The 21,946-nt window shown below is 43.6% G+C and overlaps 1 protein-coding gene across 1 annotated transcript in view; it reads right to left on the reverse strand.

Annotated features, from left to right (window-relative positions):
* The window catches only part of RGS11 (regulator of G protein signaling 11), a 4,320,935-nt gene that overhangs the window by 3,189,916 nt on the left and 1,109,073 nt on the right, over positions 1–21,946 (reverse strand). The window contains exon 5 of the mRNA XM_069646770.1: positions 16,574–16,625. Coding sequence (XP_069502871.1) covers positions 16,574–16,625 — 52 coding nt within the window. The remainder of the gene's footprint in view (positions 1–16,573; positions 16,626–21,946) is intronic.

Here is a 21,946-nt window from a genome sequence, read left to right on the forward strand (position 1 = left end):
TAAGGCCTCGAGCTTTACAGGACAAATGGTCAGGCCCTTGCCCAGTGGTGGAGCCCCTGGGTGAGGTTAACTATTCAGTGGACCTTGGAAGGTCTGGACAGGCTCCAAAAGTGTTTCACGTGAATAGGCTGAAGGCTTTCGTCCCAAGCGGCGAAATCGCAGCACTGCTATTTGCTTCAGACGTTGAGGAAGAGGAGTCTGAACCTCTCCCCGACCTGTTCAAAAGCAGTCCTTCAGAAAGCTCTTTTGAGGGTGTCCGAGTGGCCCCTCACCAAAATGGACAAGGCTCAGTGGTTTACTTTGGACATGAAGTAGGTGGAGGGAGGATACAGCCTCTACCCAGTAAAGTACAAGCAGTACAAGACTGGCCTACCCCCACTACGCAAACCCAAGTGAGAGCCTTCTTAGGACTCACGGGGTATTATCGCAATTTTGTGGCAGACTATGGCACCATAGCTGCTCCTCTGACTGCCCTCACAACTCCGAAGAAACCCAAGAAGGTAACTTGGACCGACGAGTGTGAGAAGGCCTTCAATGGCTTAAAAGACTCCTTGTGCCAGGCCCCTGTGCTCAGGGCCCCTGATTATCAAAGACCTTTTATCGTGCAGACGGATGCCTCTGACACTGGGATAGGAGCTGTACTATCACAAGTAGATGAGAAGGGTAAGGAACACCCTATCGGTTTTATTAGTCGCCAGCTTAAGGACAGAGAGCTCAGATGGTCCACGGTAGAGAAAGAATGTTTCTCTGTTGTGTGGGCCCTAAGGAAGCTGAGGCCCTACCTCTATGGGACCCACTTCACTGTGCAGACTGACCATAAGCCGTTAAAGTGGCTAATGAACATGAAGGGGGAGAATCCAAAGTTGCTTAGGTGGTCCATAAGTCTTCAAGGCTTCGACTTCACTATTGAGCATAGACCAGGTGTCCAACATAGCAATGCTGATGGGTTGTCCAGAATGTTTAACCGACCTGAACAAGAGACTCATCCAGGGGTGGATTAGTTCCCCCTGTCCATAGTCTGGGAGGGGCGAGTGTTAGGAAAGATTTCGTAATTGTAGGGAATTTTCCTTCCATGTGGCAACCCCTAAACTTTTTGCTATTGTTTTTAACCTTGTTGTTGACTTTGCCAGAGAAGTACAGCCTTCTGCCGCACTTCTCTGGGCTTTCGCTCCTTTCTTACGGGGAAACTGACATGCCCTTAAGACAGTCAGTACCGGGGAACGTGGTTTCCCGTAGTTTCTTTTATCGTGTCGCAGCTTTAGTGCAACACGACACAAGAGGGCACTGTAAGCTAAGTTACAACTCTCTTGGGTCTCTAGCCTTCTACAGGCCCTAGATACTCTTTTAGGATGGTATTTGATCGGTGCAAGTCATTCAGGGACTCGAATGGTGGCAGCGATCGCTTTGTTTATTTTGAGCTCCTTTTGGCGTTCTGAGCACGTTTTTGCCCTGAACCCAAAATGGTGGCCTGGCTCCCAAAATGGCCAGGCCGCGAGGCTCCTTTGTCTTGTCCACTGACCGGCTTGCTCCCTTCACCTTCCCCAGGTCAGACGACCCGGGGCCTTCCTTATTTGGGCATGTACTTTCCCGCGAAACGTGGTTGCTTTCGCGGGCTTCTACATGTCGTTTGCGTGCCTCCAGGGTGTGGGCTGGGATGTCTGGTCCCAATACACATCCTGGGTGCCAGAGAGTCTGGGGTGGTGTGAATGCCTGGGACCACCGTGGTCCGTGATTGGTCCACGTATGGTATGTGTGTTGATGAGCGGATCTCCCATTGGCCCCCCTCCGTTTTGGCGCGAAGGGAACCGTGGATAAGAGGGAGCTGGAAACACCACTGCCATGTCGATCTCCTGAGTTCTTACGAACCCAGGGATACAGGAGCCAAGTATCCTGCGAACACGAGGCTGGACCGAGGAATCGCTGGTGACCCTCTGAAGAACTTCTGCTCCTCATTGCTGTCGTCCGGTGAAGCCCTTTCCACCTAAGATCGAACAAGAAGGCCTGTACTGGCGCTTCGACCTATTGGAATAGCAGGACCAGCTATTCCCGGCACCTTCATCAACTCCTGCCGTAAGCCTTCGGAAGTGTCTCTGGGCCATCCAGTTGACTGACCAGCTTACTAAGGAGTCCTGCTCTGTAATCGCCGACAGGTTGGGTGGTATTCTGAGTCCGGGGCACGCTCACACGCTTCGTTTGCTTAGCAACCCTAAGCTAGAGGTGAACGGTGCTCGTTTGGCTTGAATACACCCGGCCGTTCCGTTGCCCTGCCGTGGCGACAAAACTGTGCAGGATTCTTCGATCGGGACGTCTTTTTACTCTGCACGACGACGAGACGTTCCCTGCTCTTCAGAACCTGCCAGAAGCTGCATCTATCGAGGAGAAGCTCGGGCCTGCTTGCTTCGGGGACCGGTGAGTAGATTAGCTAGGATCTGGTCGCCCTCCTGCAGTGCCCCTTGCTTTTCCCCGCTGTAAATACAGCTCCCCTTGTCCGTACTCGCGCCCTACTTCTGCCTCACAGTGGAGGCTGCGCTAGAGTCGCGGACCGTGTTCTCCTTCATTAGGGCACCCTACAGAGCTGTCCAACGTCCTCCGAAGAGCTTCACCTTCTGCCCATTGGCACCGGCGTGTGCAGGTACTTTTGAGCGCTAGGCTCCACCCTTCGTAGGGATTGGACTACCATCCAGTTAGGGGCCTCAGAAGGCGGACATACCACACGCATTGGTTCGCACTGCCTGTTTTCCTTCCCCTGCAGGTGGATAACATATTTCGTGCTGCTAATGCTGTGAAACTGTGTATTCTGTATATATATTGGGTGGATAGTGTATGTGTTGGTTTAATATCGTTGTATATTGCTGCTTTTACTGTGGTTATTAGTTTCAAGGCCTTATAATAAATGTGTATCTATTTTTGATATAAACAACTGTTTGGAGTAGTTTGTAAGCGCTCTTGCTTTGTGTGCTCATTGCGGGCTTTCAGTCACCCTCACCCCTCTTGAGACCTAGTCTTGACCGCCGCGATCGCTACCTTGATTGGTCTGGCTTGTCCAGAGGTTACCCTGTTCCAAGTAATTAGGTTGGCCTTCTGAACTTCTGCGCCACCAGGACAGAGTTCAGAAATCCGTCTTAACACCCATAAAATCATATCAAAGCGAGACAAAATGAAGAGCTGGTGCACAATTTCAATGGTGAGGAGATACCTATCGAAGGTGTCACTGAGGTTGACATAAAGATAGGAAAAGACAGGTTGAGATAGGAGGTATTGATCACATCTCTCAGTGAAATTCCGTTTCTGATGGGGACAGATTGCCTGAAGAGGCTGTCACCCCAAATTGATGGAGTGAATGGGGTCTTGTGGTCCCTAGCCAAAAAGCCATTGAGGCCTAAGAAGGTGAGGTCACAAAACAACAGTATAAAAGAATGCCATACTGTGGATAAATCAGATGATGCAGTGGAATTTTATCTTCAGAATGGCTGTGTGCCTAGTGTCACTGTCATTCTAATGTGTCAGGGTGAAATGAGAGGTGAAAAAGAGAAACAATCTCTAGAGATTTATTTGGACCACAAGAAAAATTGGTAAACAGAAACAGATGAAAACACATTATGCTTTTTCTTAAAAGAAGAAAATTGCAAACTACCTGTCATTTTAGAGATAAACACAGAGAAACATATTTCAACCCTTTCTGAAATACAAATGGAAGATGGGCAGCCATGGATTCCTATTCGTCTAAATGGTCATTCTGAAATAATAAAGGCCACTTTAGCACTTGAGCAGGAAAGAAGTTTCATTAATGATAAAATACTCCAGCGAATAATTGACAGGGAGGAGATCCCAAAATTCAGAATAAAGAACCAACACATTTTTGGGTCAGATGATCTGGCTTCAGGGAATAGAATTGTAGGAAGATGCATGCTAAAGGTTACCATTAGCCTAAACACTATCTGTCACAATGTGTGGATAGTGAGTGGGACACAGAGTGATTTCTATTTGGGAAATTAAATTATGCACAGAATGTGTATGGTGTTGGGCTTTCTTAATCACAAGGTGTGGACCAGGTTATGGAGACCTGCACCTGAGTTCGAAGACAAGAGACAGGCTTATCATTGTGCCCAGTTGGTACAATATGAAATTGAGCTACATGTGACGAAGGAGGTTACCATTCCTGCATTTGGCAGACAAGTTACCATAACGCTAAAACACAGAAAGGGACAGCAGAGAAGGGATACTGATGAATTTGTGTGCCTAAATTAATCCATGAGGCAGCAAGGGTTAGAATGTGAATACACGCCACTGGTTGAGATTGGGGATGGACCCATTAAGATACTGGTGGATAACAAAGGATGTCAGGATATTCATTTAGAAGAGAATTCAGCATTAGGAATGGCAATACAAGAATCTTATTATACTGCGGATTTCAACAATGCCATGATTGGGAACATTCCTGAGAGATACGTCAACACACTTGGGAGTTACCAGAATGTTTGGACTCCCAACCTAAAGGAATATTCAGAATTCAGTCTGTGTATTCGTATGAATCAAGTAAGACAGTGTGCTGTCACCAAGAGAATTGCATATTATTTCATTTAAACGAAAATAAGATGGAAAAGCAGCATGTTGAAATGGAAGTCAAGATTCCAAAATATTTAAATGTGTCTACTCTGCAAAGAGATACAGCCACATGGTTAGAGGACAGCACAGAGGTTCCTCCATTGGAAGATATTCCAGAATTTTCAAAAATGGTAAAAGGTTCAGGCTGCAGATGCATGCACGAATGAAGAGGAAAGGAATTAGTTGAGGAAAATATTCATGAAATGTAAAGAGGTTTTTGCTAATTACGCATATGATTGCGGTCTAACCGATTTGCATGTTGCCACATTACCAGAGGGACATGGTAGGGAACCAGGATTTGTGTAGCAATATAGGTTGCGACTGGCATGTTTGGAATCATTAGCTGAGATAATTAAGAATTTAGAATCCAGAGGAATTATTAGGCCCATTCATAGCACCTCAAACACTCCCATTTTGTCTGTGTTGAAACCTAATGGTCAGTGGCGTTTGTGTGCAGACTTAAGAGAGTTAAACAAAAGAGTACCTGTTTCCAGGTGGCCACTTTCATTTATTGATCAGGGTCTCACACAGGTCCACGGGTCAAAGGGGTTTACCACATTGGATCTTAATGCTGGATACTGGTGTGTGCCACTGGCTGAAGACATACAAAACGTGTTCACATTTTCGTTTGCCAAAACCCAATATGCCTGGTCCCAAACACCCTTTGGGTATGTCAATAGTGGGAGTGAATATGGGATATTTCTGAGTAATGCGCTCCCAGATGCCGCAGAAAGGGGGACAATAGTTTATGGAGATGATGTGCTGATTAAAAGTGAAAAACTGAAGAGTGATTAGAAACGTGCTTGGCCAATTACAGAAGGCAGGAGCTAAAGTATCTTTGCAGAAAGCACAATGGTTTAAAAAGAAAGTAAATTTCTTCGGTCATGAGGTGACTGAAAATGGGTTGAATCCACAAAAGAAAAAGATGGAGGCAATACAGAAGTTGAAAGATCCTGCTAACTTGAAAGGATTGAAGAGCTTATTAGGGATGACAGGATAGAACAGTAAGTGTATTGAGAATTATGCAGAGATTACCCAACCCTTAACCAAGTTACTGAAGCAGGGTGTACCCTGGAAGTGAGAGAAGGAGCAATGTGAATTGGTGGCTAGGCTGAAAGAATGTCTCATGAAGGCGCCATGTTTGGCCTATCCCATAAAGAACCAGAATTTCTTTGTAGAATTAGGGTTCACTGATCAGTATATGTCAGCTCTGTTATCTCAGAGGCATGATTCAAATCACAAAACTATTGCCTATGCGAGCAAGGCATTATCTCAAGTTGAAACTAAATTCAGTGAATGTGAGAAAGCGCTCCTATCCACTGTTTGGGCATTGCAGCATTTCCGCCCCATCATTCAAGGAGAAAAAGTGATTATTGAAACAAATCACCAACCCCTACAGTTTCTGCAAAGTAAAAGAATTAGGTCAGGTAATTTGGAACAGTCCAGAATGACTTCCTGGACGTTGGCATTACAGGGATTCCCTGCAGAAGTAAACTATGGACAAAATAAAAAGAGGCCAGTTGCCCAAGGGCTGGCGGATCTGCATGATTGCACAGCTGAATGCATGCCTGATGAAACAGAACTAGAGTCTGATTTGAATGCATTTGAACAATCCCCACACAAAGCTTTTAATGAGAATGTGGGCAGGGATTTACCAACAATGTATATTGATGGGTGCGCATATCATGTGGAAAAAAGTGAAGAAAAACAACTTGTGGCAGGAACAGGAAATATCTAGTTTAAATGTGACAACATTCCAAGAGCGAGCATACAAATTGGATCTAGGAGTAGCCAAGTAGCAGAGCTGGCTGCCATCTATAAGGAAATTGCTACCGCAGTTGAAAATAAATTCAAAGAGATAGTTTTAGTGACTGATTCTGATCATGCGCAAAACAGTTGTTTGAGTATTTACCTGGCTGGAAGGTAAAAGGTATGCTCACATATAACAAAAGACCTCTTAAACATGGCAAGACAAACTAGTGTCAGAAAATGATTTAATAGTACATTGGAGGAAGATCTGTGGCCATTTAAAGTTGCCAGGTGAGGACAAGGAGGAAAATGACAAAGCAGATCAGTTAGCCAATGTTGGAGTAGTAATGGGAGAGTTGTTTTCCATTGAGCACCTACTGGGTGAAGTACAGGTAGATGCGATCACACACTCGAAATCTCCAATAGAAGTCGAACAGCCTGTAATGCAATGGAGTTATGATACCCCAGATGAGGATCTGATCAAAACACAAAAAGAAGACCACATTCTAGGCATATTTTATAATCATTTGATAGATGCAGAACACAATCCTGTCTGAAAACGATTGCAAAAGAAATGAAGAGTTGAGGCTACTGTTAAAAAACAAAAAGAGAATTAGGTTACAAGATGGTTTGATGATTAGGGAATCTGTAACAGGTCAAATCCAATGGGTGGTGCCTCTATCATTTCAGGGACTGATGCTACATCATGCACATGACGCGATAACTGCAGTACACAGGGGTTCACAAAAAACTTTATATTAAAAGATTATGCTTATTGGCCACATATGTCCCAAGATGTTGAACTATACACCAGAGGGTGTCTGATATGTGCATAATTTCAGCCTGCTTCACCTATGCATATAGCCCCATTAATGAAGAGAGGTTTGACCGTTCCATGGTCTGATTTGCAAATCGACTATGTTGGGCCTGTAAAAAGATCAGCCAGGGGAAATAAATATTTATCAACTGGGGTGTGTCTGATGTCCAAGTAGATGGAATGTATTCCCGCAACGGATTGCAGTGCACAAACAGCAGCCACGTTACTGGCAAATCATATATTTTCAAGATTTGGGTTACCCCAAAGAATAAAATCAGACCGGGGAAGTCATTTCACTAGCGCCTTGATGAGCAAGATTTGGCAAATAGTAGGTGTAAAAATGAAGCTGCACATCTCGTATCAACCATATTCTTCAGGTCTAGTTGAGAGAAACAATAGATCTATAATAGACATACTAAAGAAATGTATAGCTGAGCCATGCTCTAGTTGGGATCTTCGGCTGCCATTTGTATTGATGGCCACTAGATCGACTCCCGCTAAGGCAACAAGTATCAGTCCTCACGAAGTACTGACAGGGAAAAAGATGGTGTTGCCACAACATTTACTGTACAAGAAGCATGAGCAAACACTTGTGAATGCATCCACGATTCATGGATATGTGGAAGAATTGAGGAAGCACTTACTTGCATTTGCGTTTGTGCAGCAAAATCTGGAGCGGGCTGCTGATAGAGTAAAAACTAATTATGATACAAAGGCATCTGTAAGATAATACAAGGTAGGTGATCAGGTTTACAAGTACCACTTTGGGAAAAATAAACATAAAACTCTACATTTCTGGCAGCTTGGCAAGGGCCATTTGAAATCATAGATAAGGTCTCCCCTGTAGTGTACAAAATTGTCAATAAGGAAGGTGAAGTAACAGTGGAGCAATTTGTCCATGTAAATCAGATGAAGCCCTGCCACCCGAAGTATGAGGACGATTTCAGAGACACAGGCAAACCCGCGCTCCTTCTACTCCTTGATTTATCTGCCGCATTTGACCTTGTGGATCATAAGACACTTTGCCACCACCTCGTTACTGCGGCCAACGTCTCCCCCAGGGCATGTGCTTGGATCACCTTGTTTCTACAGGAAAAAGCTATGAAAGTCTTCTCCGACTCAGCTTGTGCCAAGCCTAGCCACATCAAATGATGTGGAGTCCCACAGTGCTCCTGCATTGCCCCACCCTTTATAACCTTTTCACGAGGCCCCTGTTCAACATGCTGGACACACTGGGCATCGCATATATCAATTATGCTGATGACACCCAGGTGCTTATCCCTCTCACAGGTGACTATAAGTCTGACATGAACACCCTTAACTACATCTACTCAACAATCCAATCCTGGATGATAGAAAATTGGTTATGTCTTAAGAGTGACAAAACTGAACTCCTGCTAATTGGATCCCCAGCCTCCCTGAGTAAACTAGATAGTCAGTATAGCTCCTTCACCATTGATAACATACCTATCATGGTGACTCAAACATTCACGAACCTCATTGTTTATCTTGACTCTAATCTGACTATGAATAGACAAGTAAGTGCCATTGCCTCCTCCTCGGCATACTACTCCAAACTGCTTAACGGAGGCAGACCCTTCCTATCTCAACAGAACTCACTCACCATTGCAAGGGCTATAATTGGATCCACATTGGACTATTGCAATGCCCTCCTTGTAGGGACCTCAGCAATAATATGGCCAAACTCCAACTGGTCCAAAATAATGCCCTCAGAGCCGCTACCGGGATCTCGAGAAAGGACCACATCTCTGAGGTTAGGAGAACGGTGCACTGGCTTCCCGTTAGAGAAAGAATTATCTTAAAGACACTCGCCCTTACGCATTAATGCGTTCATGACCAAGCACCTTTGTACCTAGTCCAGAGAATAACCAAGCACACCTCATCCAGGCCCACCAGAACAGCCTGTGCAAACAGGATTGCCATTCCTAAAACACGCAGGGTCCGCACAGGTGGCACCAGCTTCCCATCATGGCCGCATCACACTAGAACGCTCTATCTAGGCACATCAGGGCGATTGACTCCCACATAGCCTTCCGCAAATCTGTCAAAACTAGGTTATTTGTATGACTGCATCTTTCCTGCTGAAACTAACTTCTTCACTCAATGTAGCTAATGTTTAAACCATTGCATGAGCTACCCACTTTCTTTTGTCAAACTATATGTGTAACTAATAATTCATAATGTTGGGCAGCTGCTAATGTAACCCTGAATCATGCCTCCTTACAAATTGCATGTACCAGCACATCAATGCCTAAGGGCTGTAGCATGCTCTACAAATCCAAATAAATAAAAATAAATAAATGAGGTGAGAAGACCTGAGCAAGTTGAGACTAGTTGAATTAAAATAATAAATGCAGTAAAAATAGAGTAAATATAGGAAGCAAGGTAAATACACCTGCTTTTCAGTGGATATAATGGGCAAGGGTAAGGGGTTTCTGAGATGAAAATATAACGGGGGAGGCATGTATTGGTAATTATCTTTGGTTGCATGATGTGCAATGTTGTTTTGTTTTGTGTAATTATGGATTTATTTTCAGGTATTCCAGTGTGACAGACCAGTATCTGTGGAGCCACTGTAATGACCATTTGATTTTTATTTTCAGGCCTTGCAGCAGAAGAGGGATAGAAAATTGTGTTATGCCAGGTACTTAATTTAGTTTGTTTCTTTTACTCTAAATGACAAAATCCTTGCCCCGGTAGGGCCGGATGCTTGGAGCGCTGGACCCTTCGAGGATGCCATGGGATCGGAGGCCCCGGGAAAGCCGCCCGACCGAGAGAAGGGGGTGAAGATGAGGAGCCTGAGATGCCATTGAGATGACGCACGTGGAGGAGATTCCATGGAGTGCCGGACTGGAGGAGTTCTGCTTATGGCAGCGTTATGGGCGGTGGTTGCGCATGGACTGACGGACAGGACAGAGACGTGGTCATGTATATTCTAGGTACCAGGAACTAAAAACACATAACTTTAGTTATCTTCGCTTTTGTTTCATTTTGCATTTATTGGTTATGGAGCATATTGCTGTGCTGTGCTCCACCGAAATGGAGATCGAACTGTGGCCCAAAGATGTTGTTTAAATCTTTTTTTTAAAGAAAAGTTTCTTCCTATACATAAGTGCTATTTATTGGTGTATCAGTGGGAGAGATTGCTTATCCCATGGAATATGTACATAGGTGATGAGCGTGTGATTCAAGGTATAGGGTGTTCATTTTGAAATGTGGACTTTCCATTTGTTCATGGACCTTTATTTATGGACAATTCAATAGGCGATGGTCATGTATATTTGTTATTATTGTTTTCAATTCTTGTTTTTATGATGGTTTATGGGAAAGGAAAGTGGAGAATATTGAATTCTTGCAGAGAAATTCATTCACTATCGACCTGGATATAGAATGTTTATTAAGCCAAAAAAGGGTGCATACTGTCAAAATGAATTCAAAGAAAGATAATATCACTGTAAGTGGCCTGGGTTTAATAGAAGGAAACGTATTCAACTGGTGGACTTGGGTAGAAAAGGGTATGGTGATTCTGGCAATTCCAATTGTTTTAATGGGGAATGTTGTTCATCAATCTGACAGCAATGGGTAAGGAGAGATGCCCTATGGCGCACGCATTCAAAAATAATTGGTTTGGTGTCTTCTGCAGTGATATTGCAGGCAATGCCTACAGAAGACAAAGGAGAGAGATGTAGAGTAGTGCATGGCATTATTTTCAATGGAAGCACACTGAATGCTCTAGTGGCACTGTGCATGAAAGACAGCAAATGGAAGTGCACATTATGAACTCTAAATTGTTCCATGTTATTGTGAATGGGCCATCTGTACAGTTTGCACTGAATACATATGCTAACCTAAATTAATCAACTAACACTTTCCCATTAAATAACATTCCCAAATAATTAATGTACCCTTTAACATTGCATTGCAGTGCAAAATGGTCTAGATGGCAGATTTTGTTTTTGTTCAGGATTGGCTGTCTTTTCATTCAGAAGGCAGATTGTGTGCTCCAGGAAGCAATTTGATACAAGTATACTTGGGAGAGAGGACAAATGCCATGATTCTAGAAAAATCAGCTGGGGAGATGTGAGAAGTCAGGAAAAGGGCAGGTTCAGAAAGATTGACAGGCCTAGGGTATAAATCTAGCTGGAAGGAGGGGTAGAGGTTCATTCAATATTTTTCAAAGAAAGGAGACCAGGAGAGCAGCTGAGCTGAGGGCAGAGCCGGGCTGTGGAGAAAGGCAAGATTCCCAAACCCAGGCAGCAGTCTGAAGGAAATCGGAGTGAGGTTGCTGGCTTCTAACTGGGCTGCCAAGGGTACGAAATTTGCAACAATCCTGCTTGCAGATAAGACACTTCAGAGAGGGTTTTTGTGATAAGCAGCACAGAAGTCCTACACATCATAAGTGAGTAATGGTAAAATGTGAGGAGCGTGCAGATAATTGTGTTTGCATTTACCGTCAATCAGTCAGTCAGTCAGGGTTAAATGGTTATTTTTGTACTGAGTTTTTTATCTTTCTTTCGCGTGTGTAGTTGGGATACATAGAAGTGCAACAGAGGGAAAATTGGCATGCCACTGTGTTATGTGCTTTCTGTCTCTTCTTTTAGAGAGTATATTCTGTAACTGTCTCAGGCTTCAAGGTCTGGGTAAGAAACAAAAAAAAGTGAATGTTTTTTATTATAAATGCAGGTTTCTTATGTATCTTTTGCTGAAATAATAACTTGTTTTAATATGTGTATCTCAGAACCTATTTTCAAGTCACAAAACTTATAAAAGTAAAACATTTGCAAAACCAGATCAGTAGGCTAGCGTTTTCTGTGCCTATGTGAATTTCTTGACCAAGAGGGGAAACCACAGGAAGCGCCCCAGTGTATCAGAAGTGGTAAAATATTTTACCACATTTACCACGTGTGGTAAAGTGGGAGATACAAGTTTGGGAACCAGTTATCAAGCTAGAAAATGTATGATGCATATGTGTGTATGGTGAATCATTGATTGTTATGAAAAGTATTATGAACAATCCATCAAAGACGGTAGTCCAGTTTCATAAATAAAAGACTGGAAAAACAGCTGGTGCTGTTTTGTCCCTGCAAGTGCGAGGTCCGCTAGTCTGCACTTTCAGTCAACCCTAAACAGAATACAAATATCAGGGAGGGCGAGTCTTGCCCCATCATATGGGGTATTACTATAAATATGCTGTGCTACCAAGTTATCACTATTTTACCACAATAGTACAATACCGCACAAGTTATGTAATAGCTCTCTGACAAAATCCCTAACAGCATCCTAGCACTTGTCCTACCACTTCTCTGTGTGTTTTTTCTCCATCTATTCTGCCACTGAGGTCCGCCTGGACCTCTGGCAGTGGAGCTCTTCGTGTTTTTCTTTTGGTGAACAACACCCATGGATACCCTTATGATTGATTGATTGATTATTTATTATGGGCGTATACCCAAGTGTTTCAAAGTGTGGAGGTACACCCTTGTACCCCTTATGTGTTTTTAGGCACCGGTGTGTTGCCCACAGAGCAGGGTATGGGCTGATGGCAGCTAAATGCTGACTTGGCAGTGTCTCTGACTATTCTCCATTTTGGGATACACAGGCCCTGCAATAGGAATCAATGGATTCCTATGCAAAGGCAAGATAGTCACTTTGGCCTCTTGGTTTCTATTGTCTTTTACCTTGTTTCCCAAAGTTCTGGGAAGACCTGTCTCTCTTCCCTTCCTCCTGAGTGGCTGTTGGGTGGAAATAACATACATGGCTCTGGGGATGCCTCCTGTCAGGCTGACTGGAGCCTTCCCAGAGGCTGTGCATTGTGGGTACACCCTAGAGGTGAGACCTGTATGAATGGAGCCTGAAGTGAACTCACATTCTGAGTTATGGGTGTCTGGTTTCTGTCAGTGACACAATGACTGAGACACCCCTGACTGAAACAGACATGAATGCAGTGTAGTGTGCCGAAAGGCTGGGTACTTACCCCAATCCACATTCTTTGTTATGGGTGTCTGGGGGGAGTGAATGGACTCAATGCCTGTGATCCTGATTGGCTGCCTGCCTGCATGAATGCCCTTCTGCGTGATTGGCTGACTGAGCCTGGCTCAGCCAGAGTGAATGGGTAACAGATGTGTATATCTGGGGACTTCTCACTTACCAATTTGTTCAGAAGCTGAAGGCAAAACTGAAGCAAGAAGAAGCTGTTCCTTGAAGCCCAGCTGGAGGAGAAGTCTGCTGCTGCATTTTCTTCATGTAATCCAAAAACTGCTGTGTTTGTCCAAGAACTGACCCAGAGAGGACCTGTGAAGGAGACCTCTCCCCGAGCTACAAGGGACCATCATGTAACCTGCTGCTCTTCATCAGAAGTACCCTGAGGGCCAGTCCTGTGTGCCTGCCTTCCGGAGAAGGGTTCTTCATGAGGTCTGAAGACGAATACCCGACATCTCGAGTCAAATAAGTCCATTGCTGTCACCCAGGGTCCGGAGGTGCATTTCGTGACCAATGGAAGCCGTTGCTGTCTACTGCCCAGAAGAGGAGGTACCCTGGCATAGTGCTGCTGGACCTCCGAATATAGGAAAGTTCCAAAATGCCTAAGAACATTTCATAGGACATCCTTGCCATCATCACTGACCGCTTTTTCCTGCCGGAGAAAGTCCAGGGTTGCTGAGTGCAGAGGAAGGTCCGTCGGCGGGTTTCCTGCCACCAGAAGCTAACAAAGACATCCCAAGGGTCCAGACTTGGTGATGGTCCGAGGTCCACTCCAGTGGTCGAGTCCAGGTCTCCAGAAGCATCCAGAGGTCTGTGCTGCCACTGCAGCACCGAAGAACCAAAAGTCGAAAAACCGCAATATTCCAAAACCCACCACCAGAAGTCATTGAATGGTCCCAGGGGTCTTTCTCATCTGCCAAGCCTTTAAGGAGCCCACAGCAAGTTTCATCTTCACAGGACTTCTACAGTCAGAGAAATCGTCGACCAAAGGAGTGCACTGCAGAGAGCAAAACTGATGCACTTCAGAAAGACTTTGGTTTCATTTTTCTCATGGACTCAGCATCCCAGTGGCTCCTTCTTCCAAAGGGGGGGCCCATCCTCGGAGGGAATCATTGAGTGAAACAGAGAAACTCTGCCACTTCACCTGCCAAGGCACCAAAGGTACAGTGACGAGGAAGAGCATCTTCTAGCCTCAGGATTCGTACAGGGGTCCCAGATTCATCTTGGATCTTGTTCTCCTGTGGCCTCTCTGGTACTTTGGGGTGGTAGAACCTTTTAAAGAAAGCAGAAGGTTATTGAACATTATTGGACTGCACCGTAAACGAGAAGGCAAGTTAATCCCTAAATGTTTCATTACAGGTTTCCCAGGTGGAGTGGGAGAAGGCTCTTCCCACAGAATTGTATATGTATTCTAAAAAAATAATTCTGCCACTGTTCACAACTAACCTGCCATTCTTCCCTATTCTATGCAGTAACACCTCATTTAAGAATTCATATGCCTATTTAAAGCTGCCTGCAGTTAGTGCATCTATTACTGAATGTAAGTATTGTGTGGTACCAGATAGAGTGTATATATTTTCCATTCTTTGAATAAGTATTTCCAAGTACAGTGTTATTATTTAAATGTATATATATTCCTGAATCTTATTTTATATAAAGAATCTGTGTTATCACCTAATATAGCTTGTGGACATTCCTTAGTTGGGGCTTGGGGAGTCAGTGTACTTACGACCCTGCCAGCATCACCCCCTGAAAACGTAAGCCTGGCTGCTCATCCATTGATACATCATTGAGAGCCTTGGCTGGGTGTTCTGTGCCTTTAACCTACCATATACAGGGCAGAAGTACAGATACCCCCTCCAGTATTTACAAGAGACTAGGGTCTGTGAGGTTCTTGAAGAAGGATCTATTTGTTTACAGTGGAGCAGATGCTGCATTTTCATGTTTTAGTCCACATTCAAAGGCCATTATTAGAATGTACGGTAGCCTTTTCATGTTTGAATCTGTCTTTTGAATAAAGTGGCTTTTAACCAACTGTAGCCTAGCCTTGGTTGTTCAGTTGCTCTAATCTTGGACCCAAAGATCTGCAGGTACGCATCATGCTCACTACAAGTGTAACATGCACTCAGGAGCTAATTTTCGAGTCTCCTCGCAATTAAGCGGCGGGGACCTGTACGCATGTACTTTGGGGTGCACAGGTCCCTGGTCCCAAATTTAAATAATTTGCATGGCGGAGTTCAAAGCTGCAGGACAAAAAGTGGTGTACAGCGTATAAGACACCTTTTGCCCTGCATTTTTTTCACTATGCCATGCAAAATGAGTAAATGCTGCCTGCATTAAAAAAATGCAATGGAACCCTATGCAGTCTGCTGACTTTCTGCGCCATAGGAATCCCCAGCATGTATGCCAGCATGAAAATGCATGCCAGCGCAAATGCTGGGGCATTGGTATGGCGGAGAGCAAGTGAAGAGTTGTAAATGCAAGTTCCATTTCATCTCTCCTCTCCACTATACAAGTGGACGAATATGAGCCGTGAGGTGGATGCATGCCATGCATTTACGTTACCGCTCCGATTAAAATAAGCCCCATATAGGCACAAAAAAGTTTATGAAACCACTACAAAAATGCAGCACAATCATTCATTGATTATTTTACACTAGCATGTAGTTGGTACAGCACTTCAAAAATGTAGCACACGTTCAGAAGTGTTAAATACACGGCATGGCAAAGACACACTGCTTATGTGTAAGCTGCTTTCTCCTGTGTAAGGGATGTTCTGAGTGGCAGGGTGGAAACATTATGGAGTTTATTTTAACTGAGCTTTAATTTGGCAGGAAACATAAACATACACTGTGCAGCCGAATTTTGGTCATTTGCACGGCGGAGTAGACGTGTACGCCATCTTTTGCCCTGGACATTTGCACTATGCAAATGGCAAGCAATGTTTAATTGTAATTGTAAAGCTGCAGGCAGTTATTTAAGTGGGTCCTTATGTAGTCAGCTTGCTTTATGCTGCAGCATAAAACTGGTGGGCTTAGTAGACATTCCCAGCATTTCTACCTGCATGAAAATGCATGCTGCTGCAAATGCGGTGGCATTTGTATCGCAAAGAGGAAGGGAGGTGGCAGAAATGTAAGTTGTGTTCCGCCCCTCGTCTCCGAATGAATGAAAATGGGTTGTGACGTTAATGGAAGGCGTAAAAGCCTTACCAAAGGCTTTTGCGCCTTCCATTAACATTACGCCCCAATGAAAATGAGCTCCTGTGTGCAAAGTTATTTCTCTAGGGGAGTAAGCGTGAAATCGGAATTCAGCACCAAACAAACGTTTGTCTGCTTGAATAAAATAAACTGCATGCAATAGAAATCAAAACATTAAAGAAAATAATATAAACTTTAGTTCCCTTACCATAATCCAATTCAGTGGCTGGCCATGTATTTGTTGTCCAGAAGTAAGGAGTCTATAAAGGAGTGAGAAAACAATACCTAGCATTACAGGGTGATTGTGGAATTATTTTTAAGAGGACATTTCCAGTATCTGTGCAGGCTTTCTTCACTGCCAGAGAGAGCTAATGAAGATACATAAAATAGGCGACATCTGGTTCTCTCAGTTGCTCTATCAAGCTTAGCAATCACATCCGGCTCAAAGCTCTTTTCTAACACTGCACATGTTTTAAGGATCAGTGGAGCTGTTTACACTGGTAAGAGATGTCCTCAAAGTTGCTTTGAAGGGCTTCAATTTTGTTTTCATGTTAACTAAGACACTGCTCTTTTATCACTTTCACTTTTACTATACATTACCCCATGATGTCAAAAGGTGACTTTGTGTATTTTGGCACAAGTAATGCATGGTTAACACTGGCAAAAATATATTGTCACCTCAAAAACGATGCATCGTTGCCCTCCCTGCATCCAAGGTTACAACAATTGATCAAGTTACAGAGAAACATGCAACACAAAGAATAAACATACAATTCTCTGAGGAATGAGCAACACTTCTTAGCATCAGCCATTGTGTAGGAACCTGGTATATTGTGTAAGTTGTGGCTAGAGGTTTAGATGGCTGCCTGAAAGAACTCCTTTAGACTTCCCTGCAGTGTGCATTGATATTTGGTTCAACTATGTCTGGCTTTTGTATATGTTTTTATTCTTTTTTAAATTGCGGAATCTTGCTTGTAAAGGGATTATGTTTTGTTTTTCTGCTCAGTGATACGCAGATGTTTTTTTCACTTTTGTGCTTTAAGTAGAAGTGTCCACATTTGGGAAAGATTGATAAGTGCATGTTTTGCTTCCATGCTGACTATACAGTCCCATGTGGACATCAGGTGGTGCAGTGCATGCGGACTGGCGCAAGTAATGCATGGATGAGCAATATGCCGTGGTTACAATGACCTCTGTCTGGTCGTTGTGCATTTGGTCGCCATCTTTTTGCCGAGTTGATCAGTTACACACAGGCAGAAACAGAGAGGTTGTCAATGGATGTCAAAAATGTGTCGACCAAACTTACAGCGACCAACAAGGGACTGGCTAAAACACTGACAAATATATTGTGTCATCAGAAAATCAATGCAAAATTATCCTCTTACCAACAGCTGATACGGTTAAAGGAGACGTGTAACACAAATAATAAGACAGCAACTCCCTGCAAAACCAACAAAGCTACTTCTGAGTGCCTAGGACCAGCCACTTTGTAGAAGCTTGGGGTACTGTGTAAGTTGGGAGTTGACATGAAGACTAAGAGCTAATTTAGTTTGGCCTGTCTAGTGCACTGATTTTCTTTCACTTATGTGCTGCATGTATATGTATTCTTATTCGTTTGTAAAGAGAGGAGGCTTCTACAAGAGGCATGGCCAAACACTGACAAATATTTGGCAAGGGTGCCAGTCTGAAGTGCGTGGGTATACCACCATTTTAATCCATGCACTATGTCATTGTGCATTACTGTGGAGCCCCACTTGTGAAACACTTGTGTATAGGCGCGTTATAAATGTCATATCATATCATACTATCACAACCTTTAAAATGTAGCAGTGTGCAGTTGGGCACCAACATTGGATGTTCAAAATTGCATCACTGTAGGCCATTAATTGGTGGTGATTTGCAATCTGACACTAACCTATAACCACAGCAGCCGAGCAGCAGCAAAGCAGGACCACAGGACCCACAAAAAGCGTGGAAGGGAAAATTAAAGGTAAGGAATTTATTATTGACTAATTCCGTCTTAACCCAAACAAATTGCAACATTTCTCTGTGCCTTTAAGACCTTTTGAGTATATTCTTTGTATTTCAATTCCTCCAGGAGCAAATTTCAACCCTTGTAGTTTATCAGTATCTTTGGGACAGCAGTTGATTAAAGAAAACCTTCTGAGTCCCTTTGGCCTGCACACTCTTCTTGGTAAGGTGAGGGGGATAAGTTGCCGTATAGCCCCTGTCAGAAAAAACAGGCATATTCATCAATTTTGTGTGATGGTAAAAAGAGGCAATTTATTCACTGGCTTGCAAGTCAAGTAAAAACAGCATCTTGCATCCAATAGGATCCTAGCTAACTGACGAGACCGCCCTCCACACCCCTTATTTTTGACAAGTTTAACCAGTAGTACCATTCGTATGCAGATGATAATCAAACAATAGTCAAGGTTTCTGGCCCTTCTGATACCTTCCGCCCTCGTGTTGAGGGCCTCTATGATGTCCATGTATGGTTGAATAGTAATGGGTTACTTACTACTGAACCCCGTCCAAGACTGAGATTCTCCTGTTAGGACCTAGGCACAGGCACAAAGACCAGCAACACTCCCTTCACCCCCACAGCTTTTAGGCCTTCCTACTTTTTATGCAGCTAGGCTAGAAATGTGAGCATCATCTGGGAATCTGATGGTTCTTTGTCAGCCCAGATTAACAAATTAGCCAGAACAGCTTTTTACCGACTTTGGCTCCTTAAACTGACTTTTCCATCCATCCCAATGGATGATCTTCCCTTTTTGGTTGGTACACTTATGAATTTGTTCCTTGACTATGCTAATGCACGCTATCTAGGCCTTCCTAAACATCTTGTGCATAAACTTCAAAAGATTCAGACTGCAGCCGATTGTCTCATATTTCATCTTCTCAAGATATCTACATATCGTCGGTAACTTTAGTGGCTTCCTATTCCCAAAAGTATATGCTTTAAAATACTTGCCTCATCTTTAAATGTGCAGATGGCCTGGCTCCCCATATTGTTACCAAACATCTAGAAATCTCAGGTCAGCTACAGGAAACCAGCTGTTTATTCCACGGTCACTTTGCATCTGTAGAGGTGACTTTTCTGTAGCTGGGCCAAAATTAAGTAACAGTCTGCCCATCGGTAAATGCATAACAGGCTCCTTGGACATCTTCCCAAAAAAAATCAAAACGTACTTGTTCTGTTGATCCCTATTTCCTTCATTACCTGGAGCTTTCTTTTATTTTATAACACGGGTGCACAACTAGTTTTGCCGGAGGGCCGAATGTACCATACACGCTGTCTACAGGTGGCCGGATTGTACATGTGGGGTAGCCAGGAAGGGCATGTGATTCATTTACGCCCATCCAGACATTTTTAGTAAGCATGTGGGGGGAACAAACAGGCTTTTTGAGGTGTACTTCTTGTCTTTATTGCTATTTCTGCTTCCAATTCCGCAGCACATTTATTAAACAATATCATTTTTCTAGTGCTTATTAACATACTACATAGTGCTGGTGCTAGTACATATTATTACCAAACCAGAGGAAAAACGGATTTTGCCCTGGGCCTGAACATGTTACCCATAGTGTGAGAACAAAACCATCCCCATAGCCCCAGCAGCAACACCCTAACAGAGAGCTAGCTGTCCCGCAGGTGAAAAAGAGCTGTGCAGATGTGGCTGACGAGTGATCTGCCCACCTTAATGACTACAGGAGGAAGCTTTGCCTCTGGATCTTAGAAGAGAATGCATCCTGCAACCCTTTGCACTTTACAATATTGCATCATGGGTAAACAGACAGGTAGCTCACCGGGCAGCATAGGACACCATCACATTAAAAACATAAAATAAAAAACCCTCTACATTCACATCCTCCACACGCAACACCTCTGCATTCAGGCTGCCACAAAATACTTCAATACCCAGTGACAACATTGCTTTGTTATCAGGCAATTAATTAATGTTCTCTTTCTAATACTTTGCTCTGAAGCAGCATACAAAGGTGGTGTACACACGCCATGGATACAAAATATAACTGATATATTTTGTTTTCTACAGTGCTTGTTACTATGCTTTACAGCACTGCTGTTGGTAAAATGATGTACTAAAACCGGAAAAAAACAGAGTTGTTACTGAGCTTCAATATTTCATCCATATTGTGGCACAGACATTCCCTGGCACCCCAGCAGCATGCACATGACAGAACAAGCCAGTTGTCTCACAAGAGCTGTGTAGACTGCAAGCCTGAGAGGGAAGGGGTTATGATGAGGTCTGTATTTGGGCCTTCCAACTCTTGCAATTGAAATGGAGCCCACACATTGAAGAGCTCTTTATGACATGGCCAAATACATTTTTAAGAGGTGATTTAGTTTTTGACCACAGTCTGCTTTTCTTTGCTCTGTCGTGCAGGAGAGAATAAAACTATTTGTTGGTACTCTTCAGCTTTTAAAGGGATGGTCTAGTAAAAAATGTTATTTAAAAAATAGATAGGCCACATAAAAAAAAAAATACTAGCATCCTCCGTTTTAAAACTTCCTATGTAAAATTTTGAGCTATTCAAGCTCAAAATTCGAAAAAGCAAGCACAGGGGCGCAGCCAGTTTGTGAAATGGAGGCCCTCCTGTGCTGGCTTTTGCATTTGCGGCACTAATGAAGGGAAAGCCAGCCAGCTGTAGTAAACAAAGTCTACCGCTGGGTGGCTTTCCCTTCATTAGTGCCGGGACTCGGAGGACGCGGACCGGAGACCAGAGCAGGAAAGCTGCAGCTGAATCTCGGTAAGTGCTATTTATTTTTTTTACAAAAAATAAGCACTAGCTGCGTTTTTTTTTCTAAGTTTTCCGGGCTGGAGGAGCCCGGAAAACTTAGAAATAAAACCGCAGCTTTAAAAACGTTGTATTTATGTTTGCGGTCGCTTTTGAAGCGACCGCAAACATAAATACAACGTTATTGTGTTGGAAAACGCTGCGTTTTTTCTTTCCAAGTTTCTCAGGCTCCTCCGGCTCGGAGGAGCCTGAGAAACTTGGAAAGAAAAACCGCAGCGTTTTACAACACAACCGTGTTGTGTCTGCCTGAATCTGCTTTACCATTTGAGGCTCTCGGGCTCCCCACCCAAGAGCCCCAAATGGTAAAGCAGATTCAGGCAGAAACAACGCGGCATTGTGGAAAACAACCGCGTTGTTTCTGCCTGAATCTGCTTTTCCATTTGGGGCTCTTGGGCTCCCCACGGTTATTTCTGTACTGCATTTTATCCCACCTTGCATTTCCTTGAAATCATCAAGCATTTTCAGCTACCTCATCCTCTACACTACTCCTAAGTAACCAAATCAGTGTACCCCTGTAACATTTTCCATTGTTGATCACGGTCGTATTCTGAAGTGTGATATCAGTTATCAATTTATTTATAAAGTGTGATAGATATATATTGTTGAATTGTCCAAATAAACCTTTTAAATTTGCAAAACAAACCTATTTCTTGGCTCAGTGGGGTCGGGGGGATTCTAAGAGGGGGGTGTTGATTGAATATTGCTTACACTTTCCCCTCAAGATACGCGCCACACCGCAGAAGAGCAGGAGCCCCTAACT

This window comes from Ambystoma mexicanum, chromosome 2q (genome assembly GCF_040938575.1).
Source record: "Ambystoma mexicanum isolate Mex_15411 chromosome 2q, UKY_AmexF1_1, whole genome shotgun sequence".
Classification (NCBI taxonomy): Eukaryota; Metazoa; Chordata; class Amphibia; order Caudata; family Ambystomatidae; genus Ambystoma; species Ambystoma mexicanum.